This window comes from Chroicocephalus ridibundus, chromosome 9, assembly GCF_963924245.1.
Source record: "Chroicocephalus ridibundus chromosome 9, bChrRid1.1, whole genome shotgun sequence".
NCBI classification, from domain to species: Eukaryota; Metazoa; Chordata; class Aves; order Charadriiformes; family Laridae; genus Chroicocephalus; species Chroicocephalus ridibundus.
The window spans coordinates 27,840,306-27,863,541 of record NC_086292.1 but is presented as its reverse complement, the minus strand read 5'-3'; the positions used below and the strand labels follow the sequence as shown (position 1 = coordinate 27,863,541).

General features: G+C 50.2%; 1 protein-coding gene across 6 annotated transcripts in view; it reads right to left on the bottom strand.

Moving 5' to 3' along the window:
- CPEB1 (cytoplasmic polyadenylation element binding protein 1) overlaps nucleotides 1-22,445 on the bottom strand; it is a 42,358-nt gene extending 19,913 nt beyond the window's left edge. For 3 of the 6 annotated variants that reach the window (XM_063346695.1, XM_063346696.1, XM_063346697.1), the window contains exons 1-3: nucleotides 22,416-22,445; nucleotides 16,697-16,874; nucleotides 6,492-6,680 (exon numbers count right to left, since the gene is read on the bottom strand). In XM_063346695.1, the coding sequence (XP_063202765.1) occupies nucleotides 6,492-6,680; nucleotides 16,697-16,874; nucleotides 22,416-22,430 (382 nt within the window). In that variant the 5' untranslated portion in view covers nucleotides 22,431-22,445. Of the gene's footprint in view, nucleotides 1-6,491; nucleotides 6,681-6,945; nucleotides 7,225-16,696; nucleotides 16,875-21,961; nucleotides 22,063-22,415 lie in introns of those variants that run through there. The other 3 variants (XM_063346698.1, XM_063346699.1, XM_063346701.1) reach the window with 3 other exon arrangements.
- Between the last annotated feature and the right edge of the window lie 791 nt (nucleotides 22,446-23,236).

Genomic DNA, 23,236 nt, shown 5'->3' with positions numbered 1-23,236 from the left:
GCCCTGACCCACTTCAGCACTAGTTGGATACAAGCAGAGATGCTGGTTAGATTCCTGTTCCAATTACTCATCTATTTGCATCTTCTATTTTACAGCATCAGCGCAAGTAAAAATAAATCTGTTTAGGAGAAGCTGCTCAAAGTGGAAGCTTTAAGAAGTGGATTAAGAGGAACTTCCATTAAGAACCAATTGCAAACTCAGAGTTATGCTACTTGTTTTACTTACTTGCTACATATTTTATTCTGTTAAGGATCAAATACTGCTGCCACATGAGTAGTCTGCAGTTACTAAGTGCTCCTTGCTTTCTACTCCACAGCATGGCTGGCTCTGGCCAGCAGTTTAGAAGTCAGCCCACGGAGCGTGAGCAGCCCTTACCAAAACACGCTCGAGAAACAAGTGCCTGTTAAGCATCCACACCAAGTGCGTTCTCAGAAAAGCCCTCCAGGAGCTAAGATGGCATGGGGCAAGCTTTTAGCATGGCCATCTCAGGTACTCCTGAAGTACAACCGCCCCAGAGGAGACCATGCGAGTCAAGCCAGCTTCGAGCTTTGTTCCCTTACAGCATTATTATACTTAACTCCACACAGATGGCAACATGGTGATGTTTGTGCATCCACTACTAAGCCCTGAGCAGTAGACAGGCTGCTCCAGAAGGACCAGGGCTTAATGCACAGCTGCTGGGAAAGCCTGTCTTCCCTTCAAGACAATGAAGGACACTGAGAACATGGGGATTCAGGATCCCTCTCCCCCCCGCAAGTCTTTGGTTACCCATTTGCCTGAATTGGGTGCCAGTCTGAGGCCAGCAAAAGGTGGTCCTTGCTCCAGCAAAACACCACACCATCAGCAGTATGAAGGAACCTTTTACTAAGTTTTCTAGGCAGACTTGTGCTTCCATCTGCATAAGGCTGCAGGTGAACTCGTATGAAGCAAGTCTCACTCAGGGTGAAGTGCTCACTCCCTGGACCTGAGGCTCCCCTTTCACTAGAAAGCAGAAAAAAAAATCCTTCTTGGATACTATGGTAACAACCTAGAGTTATCCAGATGCTGAGTGATCCTATCAGAATGTGCCTCTGAAACCTTTCTCTAGCACAAGAAGGACTTTCATGCAGCCAAGCACGCAGGACTTGAGGGCACACCTAGGCAGCAACTGTTTTCTGAAGCCACTCGTCCAAGAGACATTAAGCAGAAGAGCAGGGAGAGACCCTGACACAGAGGGGCACAGGGAGAGCACTATGGAGCAGGCACTTGGCACCGTGCTGCAGCACAGGTTAGTCTAGCAGCAAATTAAACAGCCAGGGAAAAGAGATATCCAGGGGACTTCCCTCAGCCAAATCCTCTGTCCCTTCTAAGGTCCACCTCAAGCTCTGCAGCCAAACACTCAGAAAAACTGCTCGAGGAAGGCCAGCAATTGCTGTGTTGCACTTATTAGCAACAACCACTCCCAAACTGATTAGCAGCTCTCACTTGGGGGGGTTCTCAGGTGCCTGCCACCACATAGGCAGCATTTCCTGAGGACAGTCTGAAAACAGTCCCTTCCTGCTGTTACCAAGAAGAAAGGCTATGAGTCCATGACAACAACCACACTTCCTTCTGTGCAACAGGTCTTCTCTTTCATCCTTCAGAGACAGGGTTTTGCCTTGAAGACTTCAGAGTGATTTATACTCAGAGGCCTCGCTATCTGCCAGGCTATGCACAACAGATTGCCAGCAGTTCTAGCCTAGCAGATTTTAAGCAACTACAGATAATCAGCACGTTCAAGCTTACCGCAGGAAGAGGTTGCTGTGCTGTGGGAAGTAGGATAATCAAGAGCCGGAAAGATACAGCAGCACTTCTCTACCACAAGCCACTTTCCTAGCACCAGAGCTGTAACCCCGTGGCTAGAGAATGAGATGGCAGCAGCCAGCCCGGAGAGGGCATGGATGCGGTTGGAGCTGCAGCCTCAAGAGCAGATCCAAGACAAAGCTCCAGTCTGCTGCTGCACCAGCAGCTTTAGGGTCACACACCAAGGAGAGGCAGGTACAGCAAGGTGGTCCATCTGACACCACCAGGAAGAGCTCACCTGCTCAGGCTGGGCTCACCTAGAGAAGCCAACGTCCTCTCCAGAAGAAGAGCTGATCCTTCTGAAAATGCCCTTGCACATTAGCATCACAAGTTTAGTGTTAACAGACCGGTTTTAGGATGATTTCCCAGTGGGCAAGTCTGCCTGTCCCACATAGGGTTAGCCTCAGCCTCCCGATGTAGGGCAAGACAGACCAGCCAGACCAAGCAGCTGGCATGCAGGCTGAAAACAGCTAGAGACCCAAAATCTGCACACAAATCTGCCTGCGTACTGCTGTCACCCGTTCTCCAGGCAAAAATTGGATCGAGACCCCATTTGCTTGTGCTCCTTGAAGAACAGGGCAGTGAAAGTAAAGGATACCATCAAGGGCAGTTCCTTCTCACTCCCTCTTAACCCCTCCTTGCCCCTGAAGAGGGATGAACTCAAAGGTCTTGATATATGAGCCTACTTTAAAGAAGGGGAAATGCTGCCTTAAGTAGTACAGCCAGGGATGGCAGGACTGGAAGTGTTCAAGGCCAGTTTCCTGCAAAAGCCCCTCCCCGGGCCACAGAGCAGGCTCCTGGGACTTGCTGAAGTATTTCCAGCCTGACAGATCCAGTGGCAGCAGTGGGTTTGAGATGCCTCTCCTGCTATGAGACAGCAGTTCAATCCTACAGCCAATAAATGCAGGCAGCTAGAGCCTACAGCAGCTGCTGCCTCCCGGAGAGGCTCTCTCCAGACACCAGCTTCAGGGGCTGGCAGCACATCTGGCACGCTCTCAAGGGCGAAGCACACATCTTCAGTGTGCTACAGTGCCAGGCCCAGAAGGAAAACGCATTACAAATAATCTCATCTGGGCGCAAGGGGTTCAGCAGCCCTTTGGGAAGGGGGATGTAGGCATGACTGGAGCATACAAGCCATCCCCCCTGCTTCTCTGGCCTCCTCTGGCACAGCCCTAGCTGGTGTCAGGCACCTGATCCCACTGCACCAAGCTGCATGGTGACACCGCCCTGGGAGTGCAAGGTGACACCAGAAGGGTTTGCAGCCAAAGGTCCTTCCCAGGCTGAGAGTTCCGCACTGGCAGGGACTACGTGGACAGGAGAGGAGGTCCCAGCTCATCAGTACTCAAGCACAGGCACTGCAGGGGACCACATCAGCAATATTTTTAGCCTGATTGTTAGGTTTTTTGCATTTCCACCCTTCCAGACACCTCCCTGCGGGTCTGTACAGCTGAGTCACTGCTGGAACCTTCCAAATGCTGGGGCGCCAGCATCACAACAGCTCTGCTTGGCAGCGCCATCCCTCCCCAACCCCTAGAGACAGCCCAGCACTGATACAGCCTCAGGACACCCTGATGGAGACCCCAGCCCTTGGGGGCCAGCTGCAGCCTCCCAGGGCTCAGCACTGGGCATCAGGAGTGCCCCGACACAGTAGCATCCTCTCCATGCCATCCCTCTTTCCACCACAGCATGGCCAGCCACCTGGAAGCCTCAGTATCTGCCGACTCCTCAGATCCATACAGCTTTCAGACACAGGAGACTCCTTTGCCACCCAGAAAGGAGTGTTTCACAGCCTTTCAGATGATGCTCCTGAACTACAAGATCTCCCCTCCCATGGAGCTCCACATTGCCATTCCAGGGCCCTTACGAAGGGGTAAAAGGCTCTGCAGACGTGGGAGGTGTGGGCAGGCTGAAGCAATACAACAGCTGTGCACAGATACCAGCGTTTCACTTCTCCAGGCAGCAAATGCCATCCTCACAGCGCTCGGGAGCAGGAGAGCAACAGTGGCCAAGGAGCACTCCTGACCCAGCTGCTGCACACCTGGGATGGGAGGGTGGGACTGAGAAGGAGAACACGGTCTCAGGACCACAGCACCCCCAGCTATACAGCCCTAGACCCTCCGCAGAGCCTCTGCAGGCCAGAGGCTCCTCTGTAGAAGCAGCACGGCCGCATGTGAGTTGGTTTTTATGCCCAAATCCCCTCCCTCACATACTGAGGGGAATATCAGGAGTGAGATGTGAGGAAACAGGCCTCTCCAGACAGTATTGGGTGCCATGCTCCAGCAGGTGTTACCACAAGTTGTCACAAACACCCACTGGGTGCAGATTGCCCAAGCCCAGGGCTGCACCTGGGGTTAGATCCTTCCTGCCGCTCTTCCCAGGCCTCTGCGGCAGGCAGGAGCTCCAGCACAATGCGCTGCAGTCGGTGGGGGCACCTGACACCAGATACACCCTCTGCGAGCAGGGAGGTCACCGGAGTACCTTCAAATCATCTCCAAATGAATCTCCCTCCTGAAACCAGAAGCCCATCCACCCTTGACAGCAAACCCACCACCACAGTCCACCCAGTCCCACCACCCAACCAGAGAGGTGCAGAGCCTGCCAAGGCTGATGCGAGCACTGCTCGCCTGCCTGCCGGAGCGCTGCAGAGACATTCCTGCCTCTGCCAAGACAGCCTGGCAGGAAGCCGGCCAACAGAGCACTGGAGACAGCTACAGCAGATCAGGTGGGGCTGGGACATCTGCACAGAGCAGCCACCTCAGTGTGCGACAGCCCTTGTTCTACGCCATTGTGCGCCCAGCCCTGGGTGTTGTGGCTGTTAGCAGCAGCAGAACCCTTCAGCATGGATGTTGACTGCTTGAAGCGTGCTTTTTATATTAAGGATCCTATTCAGCGCCCCATAGTCTGCTTGCAACCATAAGGGGCTCAGTGCACAGCTGAAGCACCTGTCCAGGCCACTGCACACTAATAACTTTCATTTCTCTCTCCTCCTTCAAGGTTTTAGCTGGTAGTGAAAGGAGGACAGACACCAAGTGTGTGGTATTCCCTTGTTCATTAGGGGAAGCCCAGAGGACCATGTGCTGGAGCAGAGCAAGGCTTAATAAAGCTACCACAGCCTGACTGCAAGCAGACCCTAAGTGCCTGTGCTAGGGCCCACATGCAAGCCTGCACACTACGTCTTGTGGACATTAGATGTAGAAACTTCAGTGAGCTGTGCTGGTGAAGCTGTTGTTTCAAACTCCGCTACCCCACAAGTGGTTTTTTGTTTGTTTTACAACCCATGCAGCAACATTCAGGGCTGCGTCCCAGAAGGTCTCCCTATCCTGAGGGCAGTGTCCCCTGGACAGAGGTGGTCAACAGCACCCCCCCGCCCCCCCAAGCATCCGTGTGGACAAATCGCACTGCCCAGGCCACCCCAGAAGCTATCTACATTCCTGTCAGCACCAACTTTACGCCTGGGGCCTCCTGTGTCACCCAAGTCTGTGCAGAGATGCACTACCCTTTTAACAAAGCAGCAGTGTGCTGCTATAAAGGGATGAGTTTCTGTAGCAACCAGGCTGAACTTGTACAAACTCTGCCAAAGCACTAGATCTTTCCATGGACGGATACTTGAACGAACACACCACCATTTGTGAAACTGGTTTTTACGGCCCTCAGACTGGGAAATGAACTCTTGCCTCTGTTTTACTCCCCTCCTCTGTCACCAGGCTGACGAGATGTGTTAAGTTTGTACATGCAGCACCCCTTTCTCCTCCTGCAATTTTACAGAGAAGGCTGATGCCTCTGGAAGAGTTAACTGAACCCTGCATCACTCCAGGGGAAGTACCCAGCACCCCAAAAACTCCCCATCCACTCCCAGCTGCAAAACCAGACTGGAGAGGATTGAGGGGGAAGGGCAAGCCAGCCAGCAGCGCGTGGCTGCAAGCCCACACCCTGCTGATCACGTAGGTTTGCACTGGACCAAAAGAGTTAAAGCAAGAAGCCATTCCACTGCATCTCCTCCAGCCCACTGCTAGGAGCAGACCGCTATTTCTAGTTGAACGTGGGAGTGGAGGAAGGATCCCTCCAAGTCTTCCTCCCAGCCTGCAAGATGCCGGCTGAAGTTGTCAGTCGGATGCTGGCTGTACCTACCACACCCCGCAGGCAGAGTTCAGCGGGCAACGCTGCTGTAGCATAGGAGGGAGCAGTGCTGCCTGGACTTTTGCAGTTAGGCAGGGTGAGGGGTCCCTCTGCAAACACGTGCATCCCTGCCCGCAGAGCTACCTGCCACCAGGGATTTTCTCAGGCTGCCGGAGTGAAGTTCAGCTTCACTCCCACCCGGCATGTTTAGCCTCCTGACACCACACCCCCCACCCACTTCCTCCAAACACAGGGAGAAGATTTCTTCTCTCTCAGCGAGGTTATTCCTCCTCCACCAGCATTACAGAGCAAAACATAAGCCTGGGCACTTCTTGTCTGCAGTGAGCTGACAGCAGAGCAGAGGGGGCTGTGGCACAGCCAGCCACAGCCTCCCCAACTCAACCGCCACATTACACAAGCATTACAGGTCAAGAAACCCCCATGAGTGAATTACCAGCACCCCCTTACACAAGCAAATCGCTCCACGTTAGCTTTAAAATGACCAAAAATAAAAGGAATCCAACAACTGTTGCTGTATGTGTCAGCAGACTCACCGGACTGTGGGCTGGTTTGTGCTGCAGCGTCAGAGTCCTGGGTGCTCCAGGGTCTGTCCCACCCTGTCAGGTTGAGGGATTGCAGGCCAAGGCACAGATCGTTGGTGTCCGGGAGGCCACGGGAAGACTCTTGCGTGGACGTGGGGAAAAGCATGCTGCTTGCCACTGCTTCTTCAGAGTCCTGGAAGTCTGCTCAGATTGAGAACAAACAGAAGCTTGAGAGTTCAGGGCTGCTTTTTTTCTTTTTAAAGAAGGAGTTTTCCAAAGCGTTAAGCCCTGAGCCAGGTCTCGTGCCGCTCTGAAGCCACAGCTTCTGCAACTAGCAGTTGCACCCCAAAAGGGAGGGCTACCATATGTCCAGGAACCAGCCCCCCACCCCCCTGAGCCCCTCCACCTTCCTATCCCGTCTGCATTACTGACTGGGTCAGCATGTGACCAGGCTGCTGATGCTTACTGTGCTGACAGTGACGTCACTCAGCCATGCAAGAGAACTGCATCAGCTCTTACAAAATAAAAGGTAAGAAGAAAGGATAAGATTCCCCCAAAAGACAAGACGGCAGGCGAGAGGAGAGAGGTGCAGCTCCGGTAAATCGAGGGAGGCAGGCAGCACAAAAGCAGGGCTCCACAATACGGCACAGCAGATGACAGGCTCGAGGCAGCAATCCCCCCAGCAACGACGACAGCAGCAGCAGCGACAGAGCAGACAGTTAGTTTTAGTGCTACCCAGCTCTCCTGTCCCCGCCTCCCTCCACCCACAAAACCCAAAAACACTTTAGTCCTGGACAGGCTCCAGCTGCTGGCTCTAATTCAGAGCCCAATGCAAAGCTTCGCAATTCTGCTAGCATAATCTATTTGGTTCAACTTGGCCACTGTGCCTCACTGACTCTGCATTGTTTACCACTGAGTAACAAGGATAACCTTCAACCCCCCTGCTACCCGGAGAGAAGCCCATTATCCCAGGTCCAGCCCGAGTGGGCACATCGCACTGGTATAGGGAGAAGAGGACCAACCAGAGCACTGGACCCATTTCACATCAGGAATTTTTCATGGCCTGTTACCTTCTGCACGCCTGGTCCCCCCCCTTTCCCAGCCCTCCCCTCCCCTGCGGGGTTGTTCACAAGCCTACAGTACTGGAGACGCCGGATTCTTGCCTCGGTTTAAGCCTGTGCCAACAGCCTAAGGAAACGCAGCAGGTTCATAGTCTGAGAATTCCAGTTTAATGCAGTGATCTGGGGGCTGATGAAACCACAAGATGCTCAGCTGTGTTACCCGAAATCTGAGTCAGAGGGCATTTATAAGCCAGCTACCAAGCAGCAGCAGCTGTCTCCTCCTCCCCCTGCCCCCACACCCTCCCACTGTGCCATCAGATGTACACCTCGCACACACCACTCCCGGCTCTTCAGCAGGGCACTGCAGTGGCTCCAGCCTGTCACGTTATCCCTCACGTGCGGCCCCGGCCATCCCAGACAGCATTCCCGGTCTCCTTTTCCACACCCACATCCACACCCCATTCCACTTGGTTGCCCAGGACCTAGTGAAGCCCAGGAAAGGCCCCACCATCAGCTGGCTACCCTATGCAAGATGTGGGCTGCCACCACCACCAGAGGTGGGACCCTCATCTTCACCCCACAGGGATTTGGGAACGCCAACGTTCCCAGATGACAGCGAGGGGGCTGAAGCACTGCAGTCAGGATGAGAGCAGCTCAAACCATACCTGCTGGCAACGCGCTGCCTTCCCCCTTCCAGCTGCAGCCTCCTCCACAGCACTTCACCAGGGTAGCATCCACTGGGTTTGTGTTTTTTTTTCCCCTACTCCCCTAGTAGTACTAGTACAAGCTGTAGTGCCAATTCAGTCATATTACTATCAAGCACCTGTAACAGCATGCATCACACTGCATCTTCAGCAGGGTATTTCACTGCATTAACTCTTCCTGTATAGTTTTCAGATTGCTTGTTTTGGACAGGCCCTAAAAACATTTATAATGCAGCTGTAAGGAGGAGAAGATAAAGGCACATTGCTCAGACAACTCAGTTCCCACAGCAACCATAGCTTGCCCATATGAATATGTAACATTTCTGTGTTTATGAAAATGCTCAAGTGTTCTGCTCTAGCCCAGAGCCCTGGCAGTAGGAGACTACCTTCCCTTTGGGGACCAAGATCTTGCTAAGTTTTATGTCATCTTCAAAATTAATTCCCACCAAGCTTCATCTTCTGGGAAGCATGGACACAGAGAATTATCGACAGACAGCAGAACTCAAATCCCACCCAGAGTCCCTCATCCAACATCTTGGATGAAACCCACCACTGAAGAAATAAGGAAAGTAGGGGACAAATACATCAGCGACAGGAAGTGCTCACTCCACAGCATCCAGCCACATTTTCCCTGGCTATCTACATTTCTCAGGAAATAAGCTCTTTTGTTTAATTGAACCCAATCAGATTCAAGTTCAAGAGATCTATGTTTCCCTCTGATGACTTCAGTCTACATTAAAGACAAGCTCTCTGCAATTCAGTTATGGGTATAACTGCTGAAGCACAGTAGAATTTGCTTCTATAACCAGCAATTTTTAACTGGACCTTTTCCCATCTGAAGCAAACAGCCTTCCTCTTTAACACTCCCAACCACACTGAAAGATGGATACAAGCCATCAAGGAAAAACACCAGCTTAAAAAATAGAATTTAAATGGATTTCTGGAATAGTTATTTTCAAATTCAGAGCCTGGAAATTTCTTACAAAGCAATCAGTTCCTGATGGCAGACAAAACTAATAGGATACTGGGGCAGGAAGAATTCATTTCCTACAAAAATTCAGCCTGAAGAGTCACAACCTCAAATCAGTTCTAAGTAAGTGTCTACCAAATATAAAATAGTTTCACTTTGCAACCTGACACAGCCTAACCCAGCCCAAATGCTTCACTGCAGACTTTTCCAAGCCCCAAGAACCAGCATGAGTCTTTCCAACCTGAATTTTTCTCTGGAGTTGCCACTGGAAGCCAACCATCCTGGCAGAGGGAGCTGCGCTGTGCTGGGCTCATGCCCAAGTGTCTGGGAGAGACTGAGCTCCCACCTCCCAAGCCAGTTAGGTCTGATTTCAACAGCATCACGAGAAGCAAGTCTTTAGTAAAACGCTTCCATGCAGGTCTCGTAGCAGGCGGCTCTCCTGGATGACGTCCTTCTGTCTGTCCAGGAGATCCCTGGAGCCAGGGCACACTGCAGCACAGGCTGGACAGCTTTCCACACCACCACCCAGACGGAAAGCTGCATTTTTCAGACTTCAAATGTTAACATCGCCAACTTTAAGACATTTCAAAGGCTTCTTAAAAGGTGAAGATCTCCACACAGTTCAGCTCTTAAACCTGCAGGTAAGCCCTACCAGCCCAGACAGCTTACACAAGCTGCAGCCCCAGCCACTTGTCCCCACCCCAGTGTTCCCTCCCCACTTACACCAGTTTAGGCAGATGAGTTTCCACACAGGAAGCTGGGCTAGGGAGCTGATCTGGTTAAAACCAAGCCACTAGGAGTTAGTTTTAGCCTAGCTCATTCCCCTGATCTGGTATGCAGTGTGGCTGCACTGACCAGGCATTTGAAACAGGAAAATATTTAGAAAATTACAGCCTAAGCCTGTGTGGAGAGGACAAGCAGGGACCAGCACCAGGAGCTGCGACCCACAGGCAGTTTGTGGCAGGCGGGTTAAGGTAGCATGGGAAGAGCTGAGCATGATTCAGTCCCTGTCCTGTAGCAGCAGCATCCCTCTGTGCCATAAGACTTAGTCTTGAAAGGTAACGCTTCATCCAAATACAAAGACATTCAGATGTTCGAGCCTTCCAGACCTAGGCCCCTTGCAAAGCCAGCTAAAAATCCAGCAAATGGGGTTTAGCTTGAAAACTGAGAAAACCCAGAGAAAGGCAGCAACAAAATGGTTAAGCAAGCATGAACCAAACAAGCTAGACCTGACTCCTACTACCTCTGCAACCATGAAGAGGTGTCCCTTTGCTTCCATGTGCTAATTTAGGAAGCCCTTCCACAAATGAGGCCCTTGAGTGTACAAAGCGGGGGAAGGATAAGCACAGCTCATCTGTGAGCTCTGTTCACTGACAGAACCAGACTCACTTTTGTGGACTAGAGCTCTGGCCAAGGCTGGACTTCCAAACCAAAACCAGAGAAGCAAGAGGCAAGGTGAGCATTTCTGCAGCCTTCAGATCACAAATGGGAAGGCAGCTCACAGCAGAAGCATTCTTTTACCTTTCACACCTCTTTACACCTCCAGCTGTAAAGGCTGGGAATTGCATCCCTGAAAATTAAGCTTCTCAAGTACCTTTTGCACACAAGACAAACAAATCTCAAGTGAAAGCTTTTAGGAATACAATCGGCTCATCCTCTAAGGTACACTGAGGATCATCAGGCACTTAGGAAAGCTCTTGTTCGGCATAAACCTACTAGTTACAAGAGGTTTTTCTGATACACGACTAAGCATCTTCCCTGCAATCTGAAAAATTCCTCAAGTGGAGATATTTGCTGCTGCATGACCCGTTTCACAGCCAGAGCAAGGAGTTTGTCTTATTCCAGTAACCACAACCACTTGAACAGCTGTCACGCAACTATTTAAGAAACTAAGGAAGAGGGCACTGCAACTTCGCCTTGCTGCTCTACTTACCTCTTCCAAGAGTAGGAGTGAGAGAGTGCCACAGGATTACAGCACCAAGACCTGAACGACAGAACACAGCACATCAGGAAACCTGATGGATCTTCAGCAACACCATCCAATTTGTGACTGCGGCAGGGAGCAACAGCTCTAGGGGAAGTCCCTGCTCACTGCAGAACACACCACCAAGATCTGCTTTCATTTGCAGATCTGATGAAGAAAACCCATTTACTAAAGCTACCTTACAGTAAAGAAAAGCATCGCAGAGCAGAAAACCTGTTAACATGACACTTGAAATATAAAGGCCAAAACCCAAAGGCCATAGGTGTGCACCTCTTTGGGGGCACACAGGTGTTGAATTTCACTATTCCAGATGTGTGTACCAGGCATACAGCATGTATTAGGGGCAAGCAGAATTGTTCTCAGCTGCCCGCTCCAGGTGAGCTCCTGCTAACAGCCTTGCCTCAGGCACCCTGTTAACCCCACACACTCCAGGCAAGCAGCACTACATTTTGGGTCTCTGCATGTTACAACACCTTGTCCCCGCGCCATCCAAGACCACACACATCAGGTCAGCTGCACCCAGCGCTCTCTGGCATGTTTCCTCATGGCTGCAGGGCAGTGAAGAACAGAGGAATTTACATTATAGTACCAGAGAGGACTTTTTGGGTGGCTAAACAAGCAGTAAGTCATTAATTGACTGCAATGGAGAGCAAACAGGAAGCTGATTTAGTCATCAGCTAGTCTGGGTTTGCATTTGTCCTTCGGTTTTCCTTAAATAAAGCAGCCACTGAGAATCATTAGGACCTGATGGGCCACAACTAACAGCCTCTACACTGAACTTGGCACCTTAAGCCACTCCCATCCACAGGAAGTCATTTAAACATCTCCCATTTCTTCACACAATGGACTGTCAACTTATAGCAAAATAATGGCTGCTTTGTCTCAGTTAAACGAGCAGAGATAAATGAAAGGGAAATCAATGCTGATGGGACATTTGGGGTACCTACAATCCTTTTAAATCCATTTGTTTTAAGCCAGCATTGCCTTCAGTTGAAGCCAGTCAGCTTAGCCAGGTGAGTAAATGGGCATACAAAGGCTGAAGACGGAGCTTTACTCACTGTTCTACTTAACTAACCTGGAAGCTGTGCCTAAAGAACAGACTGATGATTTTGAAAGCTGGTTTAGGGTTTGTTTTTTTTTTTTTATTAACCAAAGCTGGTAGCAGCACCTTCCACCCAGCAAGGCCCAGCTTTAAAGCCTGGCAGACAAACCACCTCCTACCTCAAGAAATTGGCTTTGCTCACATTCTTATCCAGACGAGCAATGAACATGCAGATAAGCCTTAAATTCAGGAGTGAACCAACATTCCCTAGGAAGTGGTTCCTCAAGGACAGGCTGCACTCCAGCAGCACTGGCAGGAGTCAGGCTGCTGGGAGATGTTGACTTCTGCCTCTATCAAGGCCACATTCTCTCTCCTATCTCTAACACCCCACTAAAGGTTAATGTCTGCACTTACAACCTTGCTGAGGAACCTTTGCCTTTCTTCAGAGATGACAGAATTGGACTGAAAAGCAGGCGTTTTGAAGCACCACACAATCCTGTCCCAGAAGCTACCAGACAGGTTCTACAATTACAGGTTTCACCACACTGCTGCACTGCACCCTTTGGTTTGGGCTAGCAATCTAAGCCTGCTGCTTGGGGAACTCCTGGAGCAAGCACCCAGGAGCCACTGCTGTGGCAGTCAGGCTGGGCCTGACAGCTCAGATCATTTTGACAAGGCAACTACGTTCACCAAGGATTATCATTAACTGCAAACTGATCTTTATAGAGATTTAACATTAGGTATGGTAAGCTAAATCTCCAGTGGCAGTCCCTTCTGCCACGCAGCTCTGCCCAGATCTGGATAACTCTCCAACTGTGTCAGATCTGGGACTGCTGAATAAGCTTGTTCTCTCACATTGCTCAGACTGCTGCTGTGCTGATCTCCTCAGCACCATCCTGCTGCGCACCTCATCGCACAGAGTAAGGTGTCTCCACACGTGTCTCCCAATAGCATTAGTGAAAGGTCACGAACTTCTGCCATCCCTTTTCCACCACATGTAATCCTCTTAATACTGAAAGGGGCTTCTTACACACAAGTTCCATCCAGGATAAATTTAGTTTGACCTGAGGAAGATGACTGAAAAGCTTGAGACCATGAATAGATTAAAGTACAAGTATTTCCCCTGCTGGAATAAAATCACTTCCTCAAGCCCACCAACAAAAGAGCTCAAATTGTAAAGAGACAGTCCTTTCACCTGTTATAGCAACTACGTTAAGGGTAGATCTCCAGGCTCATTAAGACTGCCCAAGCCACAAGTTTCATGATAATATAGCCTAACTACAATACACAAGTTGTTCCTACATTGAGTAAAAGCACCAGAGGCTCATGAATTCTTCAGAAGTGATTTAACACAAGTGACAAGACACCACATGAGATCAAGGGTCTCTCTGCTCCATTGGTCACCCACCCAGGAGCCAGGCTCACCAAAGGCAAGACACTGATCCTGCAGAGCCTTGCCCTGTTCACTGAAAGGCATGGCAAACAACTCCAACAGCCTGCTTCAGGCTCTAAACCATCTGCCCAGCACAGGGGGCAGTTGGCAGCATTATATTCTGAATGTTAGTCATCAGCTGCTCAGCCTTACAGCCACCAGGTATGAATTTCTGCAAAAGAATGGCACAACCAAGCACTGAAGCACCTCCCCATTTGCTGATCATGGCTGTCCTAGGATTCTTGCTGACAGCGCCAACTTTTTCATGGAGATGCTCATTAGCAACACATTAAACAAGGGAAGCAGCTCATGCACTCTTCTGATCCGGAGACAGAAGGAATCTTACAGAACTGCTGCATTTCAGCCCTTGTTACCTACTGAGAGGTCCTGACTCTGACACTAAGGAAACAAGGCCAGGACTGCAAGGAGACGAATAACTCTGAGCTGCCGATGCACTGGCAGATGCTGACTCATCCACATATTTACGGCTGATAACTGCTGGCCTGGCCAGGGTAGCTCAGGTTGTACTCTATTATCAGTCTCTGGTACAGCCCAGAGGCACCATCTGAAAAAAAAAATAATAAATCACATGTTTCCATTAGCCTGAAGTGTGAGGGCACCCAAGGCAGCCACTTTCTAGCTCTGGCCCAGCAGTGCCCAGCATCCCTTGGGAAGTGGGCAAGCCTCTCTCCTCATGCCATCACAAGTGTTTGTGCCACTGCACAAGGGACTTGACACAAGCTAAAAGCCTCCTGTCAGGTTACCCCCAACACACACAAGAGGCTGCATCAGCAGCCAGCACATACTTGCAAGACTGGCCTCAACTGCTATGTCAGGAACAAGAAAAGCTGCTTAGGATGTCCCAAAAAGCACAGCTTTGGTTGCCCTGCATCAGAAATAATGCTTGCTAGAGGAAGCCTCCCTTTTTTACATGCATGTCCCACCATACTTGCCCTACAAGAGGTCTTCCATAGAAGTTAGTCAACAGTAGCCTGAAACACATGCACAGTTTAACACCACTGAAGGTAAATCCACCCAGTTTCCAATCAAGGCATCACCTCTCATCAGCTCCACACCAGGCAAGACCCTCTTCTCCAGACATCCATAAGAAATACCACAGTAACTGACAGACCCAGCAGAGGTTTCCATGCAGCAGGTTCATTTCACTGCCAGGTGAATAGCCCAGTCCCTCAGAAGAGCTTTAGAAGCCTAGAAGACAGTCCTGCAAATTAAAATTGATGTGCCAGCTCTAAGCCCAGACCTAAGACCAGAACTAACCCACATCTTCACTGGATGAATCTGCTCTGGCAGGCAGAGATACTTGCTTTATCAACTAGGTTAACTGAAGTAAACTGAAAGTTAATTAGGAAACATTTCCATTCCAAGTTATAAATGGGCTACGAAGGGCTACAGTTAAGATTTCAGCAAGGCAGCCAGAAACAGCTCTTTTGTGAGCTCATGGTAAGGAGCTGAAGGAAAATACTTAGGTTTATTTCTCCCTTATGCTTCCAGTGCATCAAGATCAGATACAACACCGACTACCACTGTACCAAGGGACAAAAAAAGTCTAAACAGCTCAGTACAACAGCAAATCTCTAAAAAGGCACCACTAACCACACCACTGACCTGAATCAGTTAATATTCACTACGCAACTGCCCAGGGCAGCCAGCATATCCTCCAATACCGTTTTACCAGGCACATTTCAAGCAATGCTGGCTATAGATCCGTACCTTGAAGCGAACAATTCACTTCCTCTGGTATTTCTGCAGAGCCAGCACAGGATCACATGGCCAGATCAGCCCCGGGTTCCACAGTGCTAAGCCCTCCAAATACCCAGGAGATTAAGCTGCACTGGAAGTCATCTGGTAGCAGTCATTTCGCTAGTCGAGAACAAAGTTGCACTGTGCAAGCATCAAACAGACCCACAGGATGCCCAGACACCCGTTTGCAGCTTTTTTTAACACCCGTTTGATTAAAACTCATCAGATTATCCATGAGCACAAGACAAGTCTGTCTCCAAGTGACTGCAACGAAAGCTCCTCTGCCTACAGCAGCCTGCAAGGTCACCAGCTGGTGAGGTTTCTCCCTTTACTTCCCACTTTGTTTTGGGACAAGTCCAGAGGGTCAGTTTGTTTCCAATAATGGCCAAAGTGTTTATTGACCCTATAATTCAGAGGCTGGAGGAGCAACAGCAATCTCTTTCAAGTGCCCAAATCCTTGGCACAAGTACCACTGCACAGAAGTGCGCTGGCAAGAAGAACATCAGGCACCGGGCAGGTACATTTACTGGCAGATCTTGCCTACTGTAGAGGGACAAAAGCATGTCCTTCACTTACATAAAAATAAGATTGGACCCAACACTCTCTGCTTTGGCACAGAGCCTTCTGTTTTGAGGCAGATCAAGTGCAACACAGCAGAATGTGCCCACTCCCCTCAGCCTGCAGGAAGCAAAACTTGCAGCACTGATTTCATAATCCCAAACTTGCTTTGCAAGAAAGTCTTCACCTACATGTCCTGCTTCGGTGGGCTCTTACATAAGTGATTAAGTGACCTGTAGCAAACAGTTATTCAAAATTCTTTTGTATTTTTAATGTATGCAGCAGATCAGCCATACTAACCACCGACAGATGAATCCTGCCTCCAGGAGAGGCAGACTGCAAAGGAGAGGCAGACCGCTGGAACTACCTACACCAGAAGTTGTCAGGTCAAGCAGCGAGACCTCACATCCTGCCCACACAATGATCCACAGCATCACAGTGAGCATAAATATGCTTTCCTAGGCACATCCAAACTGCCAGGGAATACCTGGGTTATCCATTTCAGGCACACAAATGAAGCCTCCAGTACTAAAACAGCATTAACCCTGACTCCAAGCAGCTCTCTGCTCACAAGCACAGGCCAACAGCCACACCACCAAGGATTACCACTACCACCACATGCTCACTAGGTCCCACCAAGCAACTCCCCACCTTCTACCAGTCCCAATTCCTCAAGCTCGCCTTGAACACAGCCAAACACGTCACCTGGCAGGATGTCACGTTTGCTTTTTGTGACAGGCGTGGTGCAGACTCCACTGAAATCCAAAGCGTTGTCCAACATGGCATTTATTTGGCGGAATATATCTGCATTGCTGCAAGTGGAAAGTGCAGGGGCATCTGGGCTATCCCAGCAGTCTTTTATGCTCCTCCCAGTATCTTCTTTCTGGAAAAAAGAAGTATTCATGTCAAGCAGGCTAGTACTTACCACAGCTTTCAACACATTGTGGAAAGTCCGGATTGCCTCCAATACTCATATTAGCTTTAGCTCCAGGTCTTAGCAACACTCAAGCACCATTCTTGGCATTACAGAAACAGTTAAGCAAACAGGTCAGCAGTTTGTCAATACAGCACATCAGACCAGGAACGTCCCAGTCACAAAGCTGGTCCTCACCACAGGTAGGGTGAACTTTAGACTATGAGCCACAGCACCCAAACTAGCACAGTTGCTAACACAAGCTCCCTGCAGCTTTTCTCCATCAGATCACATCACTAAAGCAGAGACCTGGTTAACACAGAGGCACACACCTTCTTGACAGAATCAGCCTCCTGACACTAGGGGACAAGTGTATTGCCCATGGTCAAGGCAGCCACCACACGAAGCCACAGTAGTTCCTCCTGTGCACAGCAGAAATGAGCAAGGCTCACTTCACCACCCATACTTGGGAGCTCTGAGCAACACCTTGGAATGGCCCAAGTCAGCAGCCATGCAGTCACATCAGAAAACAGGCTTGTAGGAAAAACATGGCTTCCCAGCTAATCAAACATAGCCCCAAATCCTGAGGTTTCCCTTGGCAAGGCAGAGAACTAATTCCCAATCTTCCCTTTAGGTAGCAGCTCCTGACCACAAAGGGAGGTTACCCCAAACCAGCTCTGCTTTAGCATGACCCTCCACAGGCACTGATCTACCAGCATCAAGGTTTTAGGACCATCCTACACAAGCCAGAGCTCTCTTAAAGCTTCCTCTCCACAAAAAAAAAATAAAATAAAATCAAACCCCTCCTGCTTCCTGGTGCCAGTCCAGAGAATCGGCAAGAGCAGCTGCTTCCCCCAGATCTGCTCACAAGCGACTTTCACATCCAGGCTCGTTTCAGTGCAGCTGAACAACATTTAAGCCTCTGTTGATCTAGAAGCCACTAAACTTAATCTCTAACCAGAATTTTTGGACCAAGGGCAGCTCCTCCTGCCACCCAAAAGCCACTGCAGCAGACCTTTGCTGCTGAGCAAACAGTATCGCTATCAATTAAGATCCACATTAAAGAGAAGAGCAGGGAGGTACAACCCCGCCAGTCTTGGCCTCCGGAGCAGAATCCTTGCCATTAAGCAAATCGAGTTAGAGCCAAATTCAGAGAACTGAGTTGCAGTGAGGCTGGCGAACAAGGCCCTGCTACTCCAAGACACACTGAAGCCTATAGCTCTAAATTGGGCCATTTGTACTTGTCAAGGAGACATTTAATACAGCTACCTTTTGGATGGGTTCCTGCAAGAGTTTTGGGCCTGACTTCCCCCACGTTTCTCCCCCTGCTTCACCCAGTAGCAAGCCTGAAGCAACGAGCTGGTTTTACTTTCAAATCATCCCTTACCGATCTTTCCAGAACGCGGCCTGTGGCAGAAGGTCTAAACTGAATTAATTTCACATGGACACAGGAACTCAGGCCAAGTACAGGACTTGCACACCCCCCCCCCAACCCTGTCATTATGAGCAGTTTTTCTGCTGTAACTGCATGATCCCACAGTTTTCTCCACAGTTGTGAGCTTCCCCCCACCAACCATTTAGCTAAAAATCAAAGGAAACCCTGTCCTGGAATCAGCAGGAATAAGCTACTGAATTGCCGACTCACACGATGCCTCCAGGCAGCGTCCAAACAATTGATTCAGGATTTCAGCCCGTTTAAGGCTACTTAGCATCTATTCAGCGCTGGGATCTTTATCTTGGGATGGGCTGAGCCTTTCATTAGACAAGGTCCTGGGACTGCAGACACAATGCAGGAGCATTTACAAGCCAAGAGTAAGACAGGTAGGGCTGAAAGGGAGCTTCAGGCAAGTGGGAACAGGCAGAGCAAGCTTTAGGTCATCTTTATAAAAAGCAGATGAGGAGTACAGAAGCTCAATTTAAGAAAGCATTGCCAGTCATCTTTAATAAAAAGAAGTGCCGCATCAGGCTGCTTTGGCACAAGCGTGAAACTCCGTATTCTACTCCTGTTACTGCTAAAGAACCACTTACAGCAGGAGGCAAAGCTTTTCCCTTGGAGTCTGTGCTAGCAAGCCAAAAATAAAACCGAGCAGCAAACCAAATGCCTGACCTGCTCCTGCTCATTTAGCATTTGATGATTCTCACAACTGGCAGCACCAGGCCTGCTACAAACAAGAACAGAAAACAGTAAGCATGCAGCCAAGCATTTCCACAAAAATTCCTTCCACTTACAGAGCTTTTAAACTTAAGACTGTCAAGGATAACCCAGAGATACTGCAAACATCCAGGACACCAAGAGTTGGCATCCAAATCCTTGTAGGAAGTGGCTTGTGTCTATACCTTCCCCGGTAAAGTTCACGCTCCTCCCCAAATCCCTAGAAGGGAGAGACTCCTTTGAGAAGAGCTCTGCAGGTCTTCAAAGCACACAGGGCCCAAACCATTCAGCAGCTTGGATAGGCCAGCGGAAAGAGTTTGCAAACATGCAGCTGGAGAATACACCCATATCCTTTAGTCTCGGAGTTAATACCAAAGCACAGGGAAATACTGCGCCTGAGGCTGCATCCTCCAGAACCTGCTCTGCTCTCCCATCCCCAAGCCAAGACAAGTAAAGGAGCAGTCAAGGCCAGCCAGGATTAGCTTTCAGCACTCCATCTTGAAGGGTTTTGCAGTAGTTAAAGACATGCTGCCTGTCCAGGCTTCTCTAGAAGTCCTCCGCACAGCAGCAACTACCGCTACTGCTCAGGCTCAGTGCTGGTGATTTCCTGTGCTTTCACCAAGGCACCAGCCCCAGAGCACTGGTGGGTCCTTCTTCTGTGGGCCCTGCAGTGACCTGGCACATGGTGTGACACTGGGGTGTAACCAGTGACCCAACAACAGCCATTCTCTGCCGATCCTGCCTGCTACACCACATAACCCCAATCCAGGAGAGGAGACACTATTTTAACAGTGCAGCCAGTGGACAAACAAGTCAAAACAGAAGTGTGATCCAGCTGACAGGTCATTTGAAGGCATCAGGAGTCAAACACTGCTTCCTGAAGCCTGGTAAGACACCCAATCTCCATTTAAGAGCCAAGAGTTTCTAGGGATGTTCCTAGATCAGAAACAAACGAGAAAGGCAATTCAGTTTCCTGCAGTAGACATGCAGCGCCACAGGGCAAACAATTTAAAGGCTTCAGGTTAAATCATTGTGGTAGATCTGGAACACAGACCCAAAAAAAGCATCACATCAAGGTGAATCTCAGACAAGAGTACAGTCCATCATATCCTGGCACAGCTAAACCCTTAGCCAAGAACCCATATCAAATCATGAACATGTGTCCCCTGGATGCTCTGAGGTCTCAGGGAGGGCACAGTCAGGCTCCAGACACCTCTAGCACTCCAAACCAAACACAATGGTATGGGAAAAGGGGTGCCAGGCTTGATTTGAAATAGGGGGGAGTCTCCACTCCCTCAGAGTAACAGAAATATAACCAATGAGCCTTACCACATTACATCTTACAAGAGAGCTCGTTTGCTAGGTCCGCATTGAAAAGCCATCAGCTGAAGCACAGTGGCTGTCAGGTCTCTGGAGTTCCCATCCCATCAGCCCCAAGCAAACCCCACAGCTGCAGCCTGTGGTTTTACCTGCAGGAGGTCCCACTCCAGAGACACACACACAACCTGCAGCAGCTCAGTTGGTGGAACAACATACACTTGTGCAGCAAGAGCCACCAAAGATGTCCAAGGTAAGTGGAAATGAAGGAACCTCTACAGCCTCAAGGCAGACACGCCTGTAGGAAACCTACAGATAATGAAATCCCAGGGCTAGGTAGAACCTGCAGCATCACAACAGTGCTGGGCACAGGATTACGATATCCTAATCCTTAGGGAAGTCATTAAACAAAGCTCAGCTGCCAGTATAGCCAAGATGTGCATTAGCTCCTGGGGACGCTCTGGAGTAGACAAGGCTCATCCACCTCAGATACAACTCAGCCTTTGCTTTTCACATCTTTCACAGATATCCCACTGGGACAGCACCATGCTGATGCCCAAAGGGTTTCTCAGCACTGTAGCTACAGCCAAGGTGGCCTTCAATCCTGAGACGAAGTCTGAGATGCTGTTAAAATGTCAGTCTCAACACAATCAAGCCAAGATGGCTCCATACTTTGGACAAAAGCAGCTCTGAAAGTCATTTTTCCCCTGGTATATTTTGCTTTCCAAGCTGAAGTCAGCTACACTGATAACAAGTGTGATATCAGTGTAATTGTTCCTACCAAGCAACACTGCTAACAAAGCAACAAGGCCACATCCCAAATGGCATTAGGCTAGGCAGCATCAGCTCTCCCGCCCTCAGCAAGGCTGAGATTAAGCAGTTCTCCCTGGGTTTACTCTGGGTGGAGAAGGGTCTTGAACACACCTGGCCACAATCAAGACTGGAAGGGGTTTTGATAATATTATTTCACATGGGAGCATTGACTTTGGAACAACACCAATTTTGCCAAAACACCTGTTTTTAAAGAAGCTTCCCTGTTGAGGCACCTACTTCTTGGTATTTTGGGGGGAACAAGACACTTTGAAGCCATCACCCAAGCAGCTTTGGAAACAGGCAGTATCCCAGCTGCCTGTTTCAGCACATCATCAAAGCAGAAATAAGGTTTTTAATTGGTTTAGGGAGATTGTTTCAGTTGAGATAAACTGCAGCAAAGCAACAGGGATCCCGAAACTCCTCACAAAACACAGCTCCCCTCCTCTCCACAGCCCCTCACCAAGGCTCCAGTTGCCAGCACACACAGTTAGCTTATCACCAAAGCAGCAGCAACAACAAGCGTTAATTGGTTTTAGCTGGGGAATACTGAAGGGTAAAAAAAACCCACTTGTTTTTCAGACTTGTTTCTTGCCTCTGCTGATACAGGTCTAAGGATACAGAGCCTAAGTCTCACCAACAGAAGCTACATGGAGCTTGCAGTCACCTGGTTTAAGGGAGAAATAACCACTCTGTTCACTTTGCACGCTAAAACAAAAAAAGAGATTTTAGAAGCTTTAACCAAGAGAACAGCTTTCTACTTCAGCCAAAAACTCACCCCTCCATCACCAACTGCAGCTCAGCACCTCCACCTCCCTCTGCCCACACATAACCTGGGCTGAGAGCGACCATGAGCACTGGTTGGACTGGGAGCACTGGTTTTTCCCTCGTGGACTGGATGTCGACAGGTTGCCTGAGGTGAAGCTCCCTCAGAAGCGGGGCCAGGCCTCGGGGGGGGGGGGGGGGGGGGGGGGGAGGGGCCGACCCCCCCCTCCCGCCCCCAGAGGCCTGTCCCTACTGCTGAGGGAAGAGGGGAATTCCTGGGAAAAGAGGGATCCCACCGCCATGGAAAAAGGGCGGGAAATCACCTTAGAGCATCCCCCCCCTCCTCCTTCCTCCCTCCCTCACCTACCGCCGCCAACGTGTGAAACCACGTGACGGGGCGGGAGGGGCGGCCTTAAAGGGGCCGCCTCCCCGAGCACACGTCCCTCCCTTTTTTCCCGTTCCCTCACCGGCGGGAAGGCCATGCGGGCAAGCGGGCGAATCCCGGAAAGGAGAGAAGCGAACAGCCTGGCGGGTAACAACCCTGCCGCCCCCGCCGGGTTTTTATGGGCGGCCGCCCCGACGGGGCTTGATGGAAGGGGAGGAGGAGGGGGGGGGGCGGCTGAGGAGAGGAGAGGCTATTGCGCATGCGTACAGCACACCCACCCCCTCCCACCCCCACCTTACTCCGCCTCGATCCCGGCGTGCACCGCGCGGGGTGTCGGGCGCGCGGCGTTTCCCGCCCTGTGAGGCGGCGCCTCACGAAGCCCGGTATCGGCATCCGCCTTCCCTCAGGCTGCTGTGCCTTCTCTGAGGGGAATGGCACCCCCCCCCGAGGGGGTAAAACAGGGCAATTGGGGCGGTGGCGGTGCCGCTGCCGGCTCCCAGCTTCGGCCTCTCCGTGCCGTGGCAGGTGAGCTCTTCTGTGTGATGGAGTAAGGAGTGCTGGACCTAAGTCAAGGCTTGAGGACACTCGTCTTGAACAAATCCTGGGATCCTGATCTAAGGCTGGAATCCTGTGTGATGGGACCCCCATTAGAAACTCTTTGAAATCACAGGGCTTTTTAAGAACCCCAGAAGTGGTTTCAGCAAAGGTCTTCACCTCTGACACCCGAGCTGTGAAATCATCTGCTTAGGGAAAAGGGACAGAAGGCACCTTCCTTCTGCAGAGAGGAACTTTCTATCCCCTTCTTCCCATCACCAGGCAGGGTTAACACACATTTGTCTTTCTTGGCAGGACTTCAAGGGAGAACAAGCAGTTCTATGGGAAAACCCCATAGAAATGTTTTTT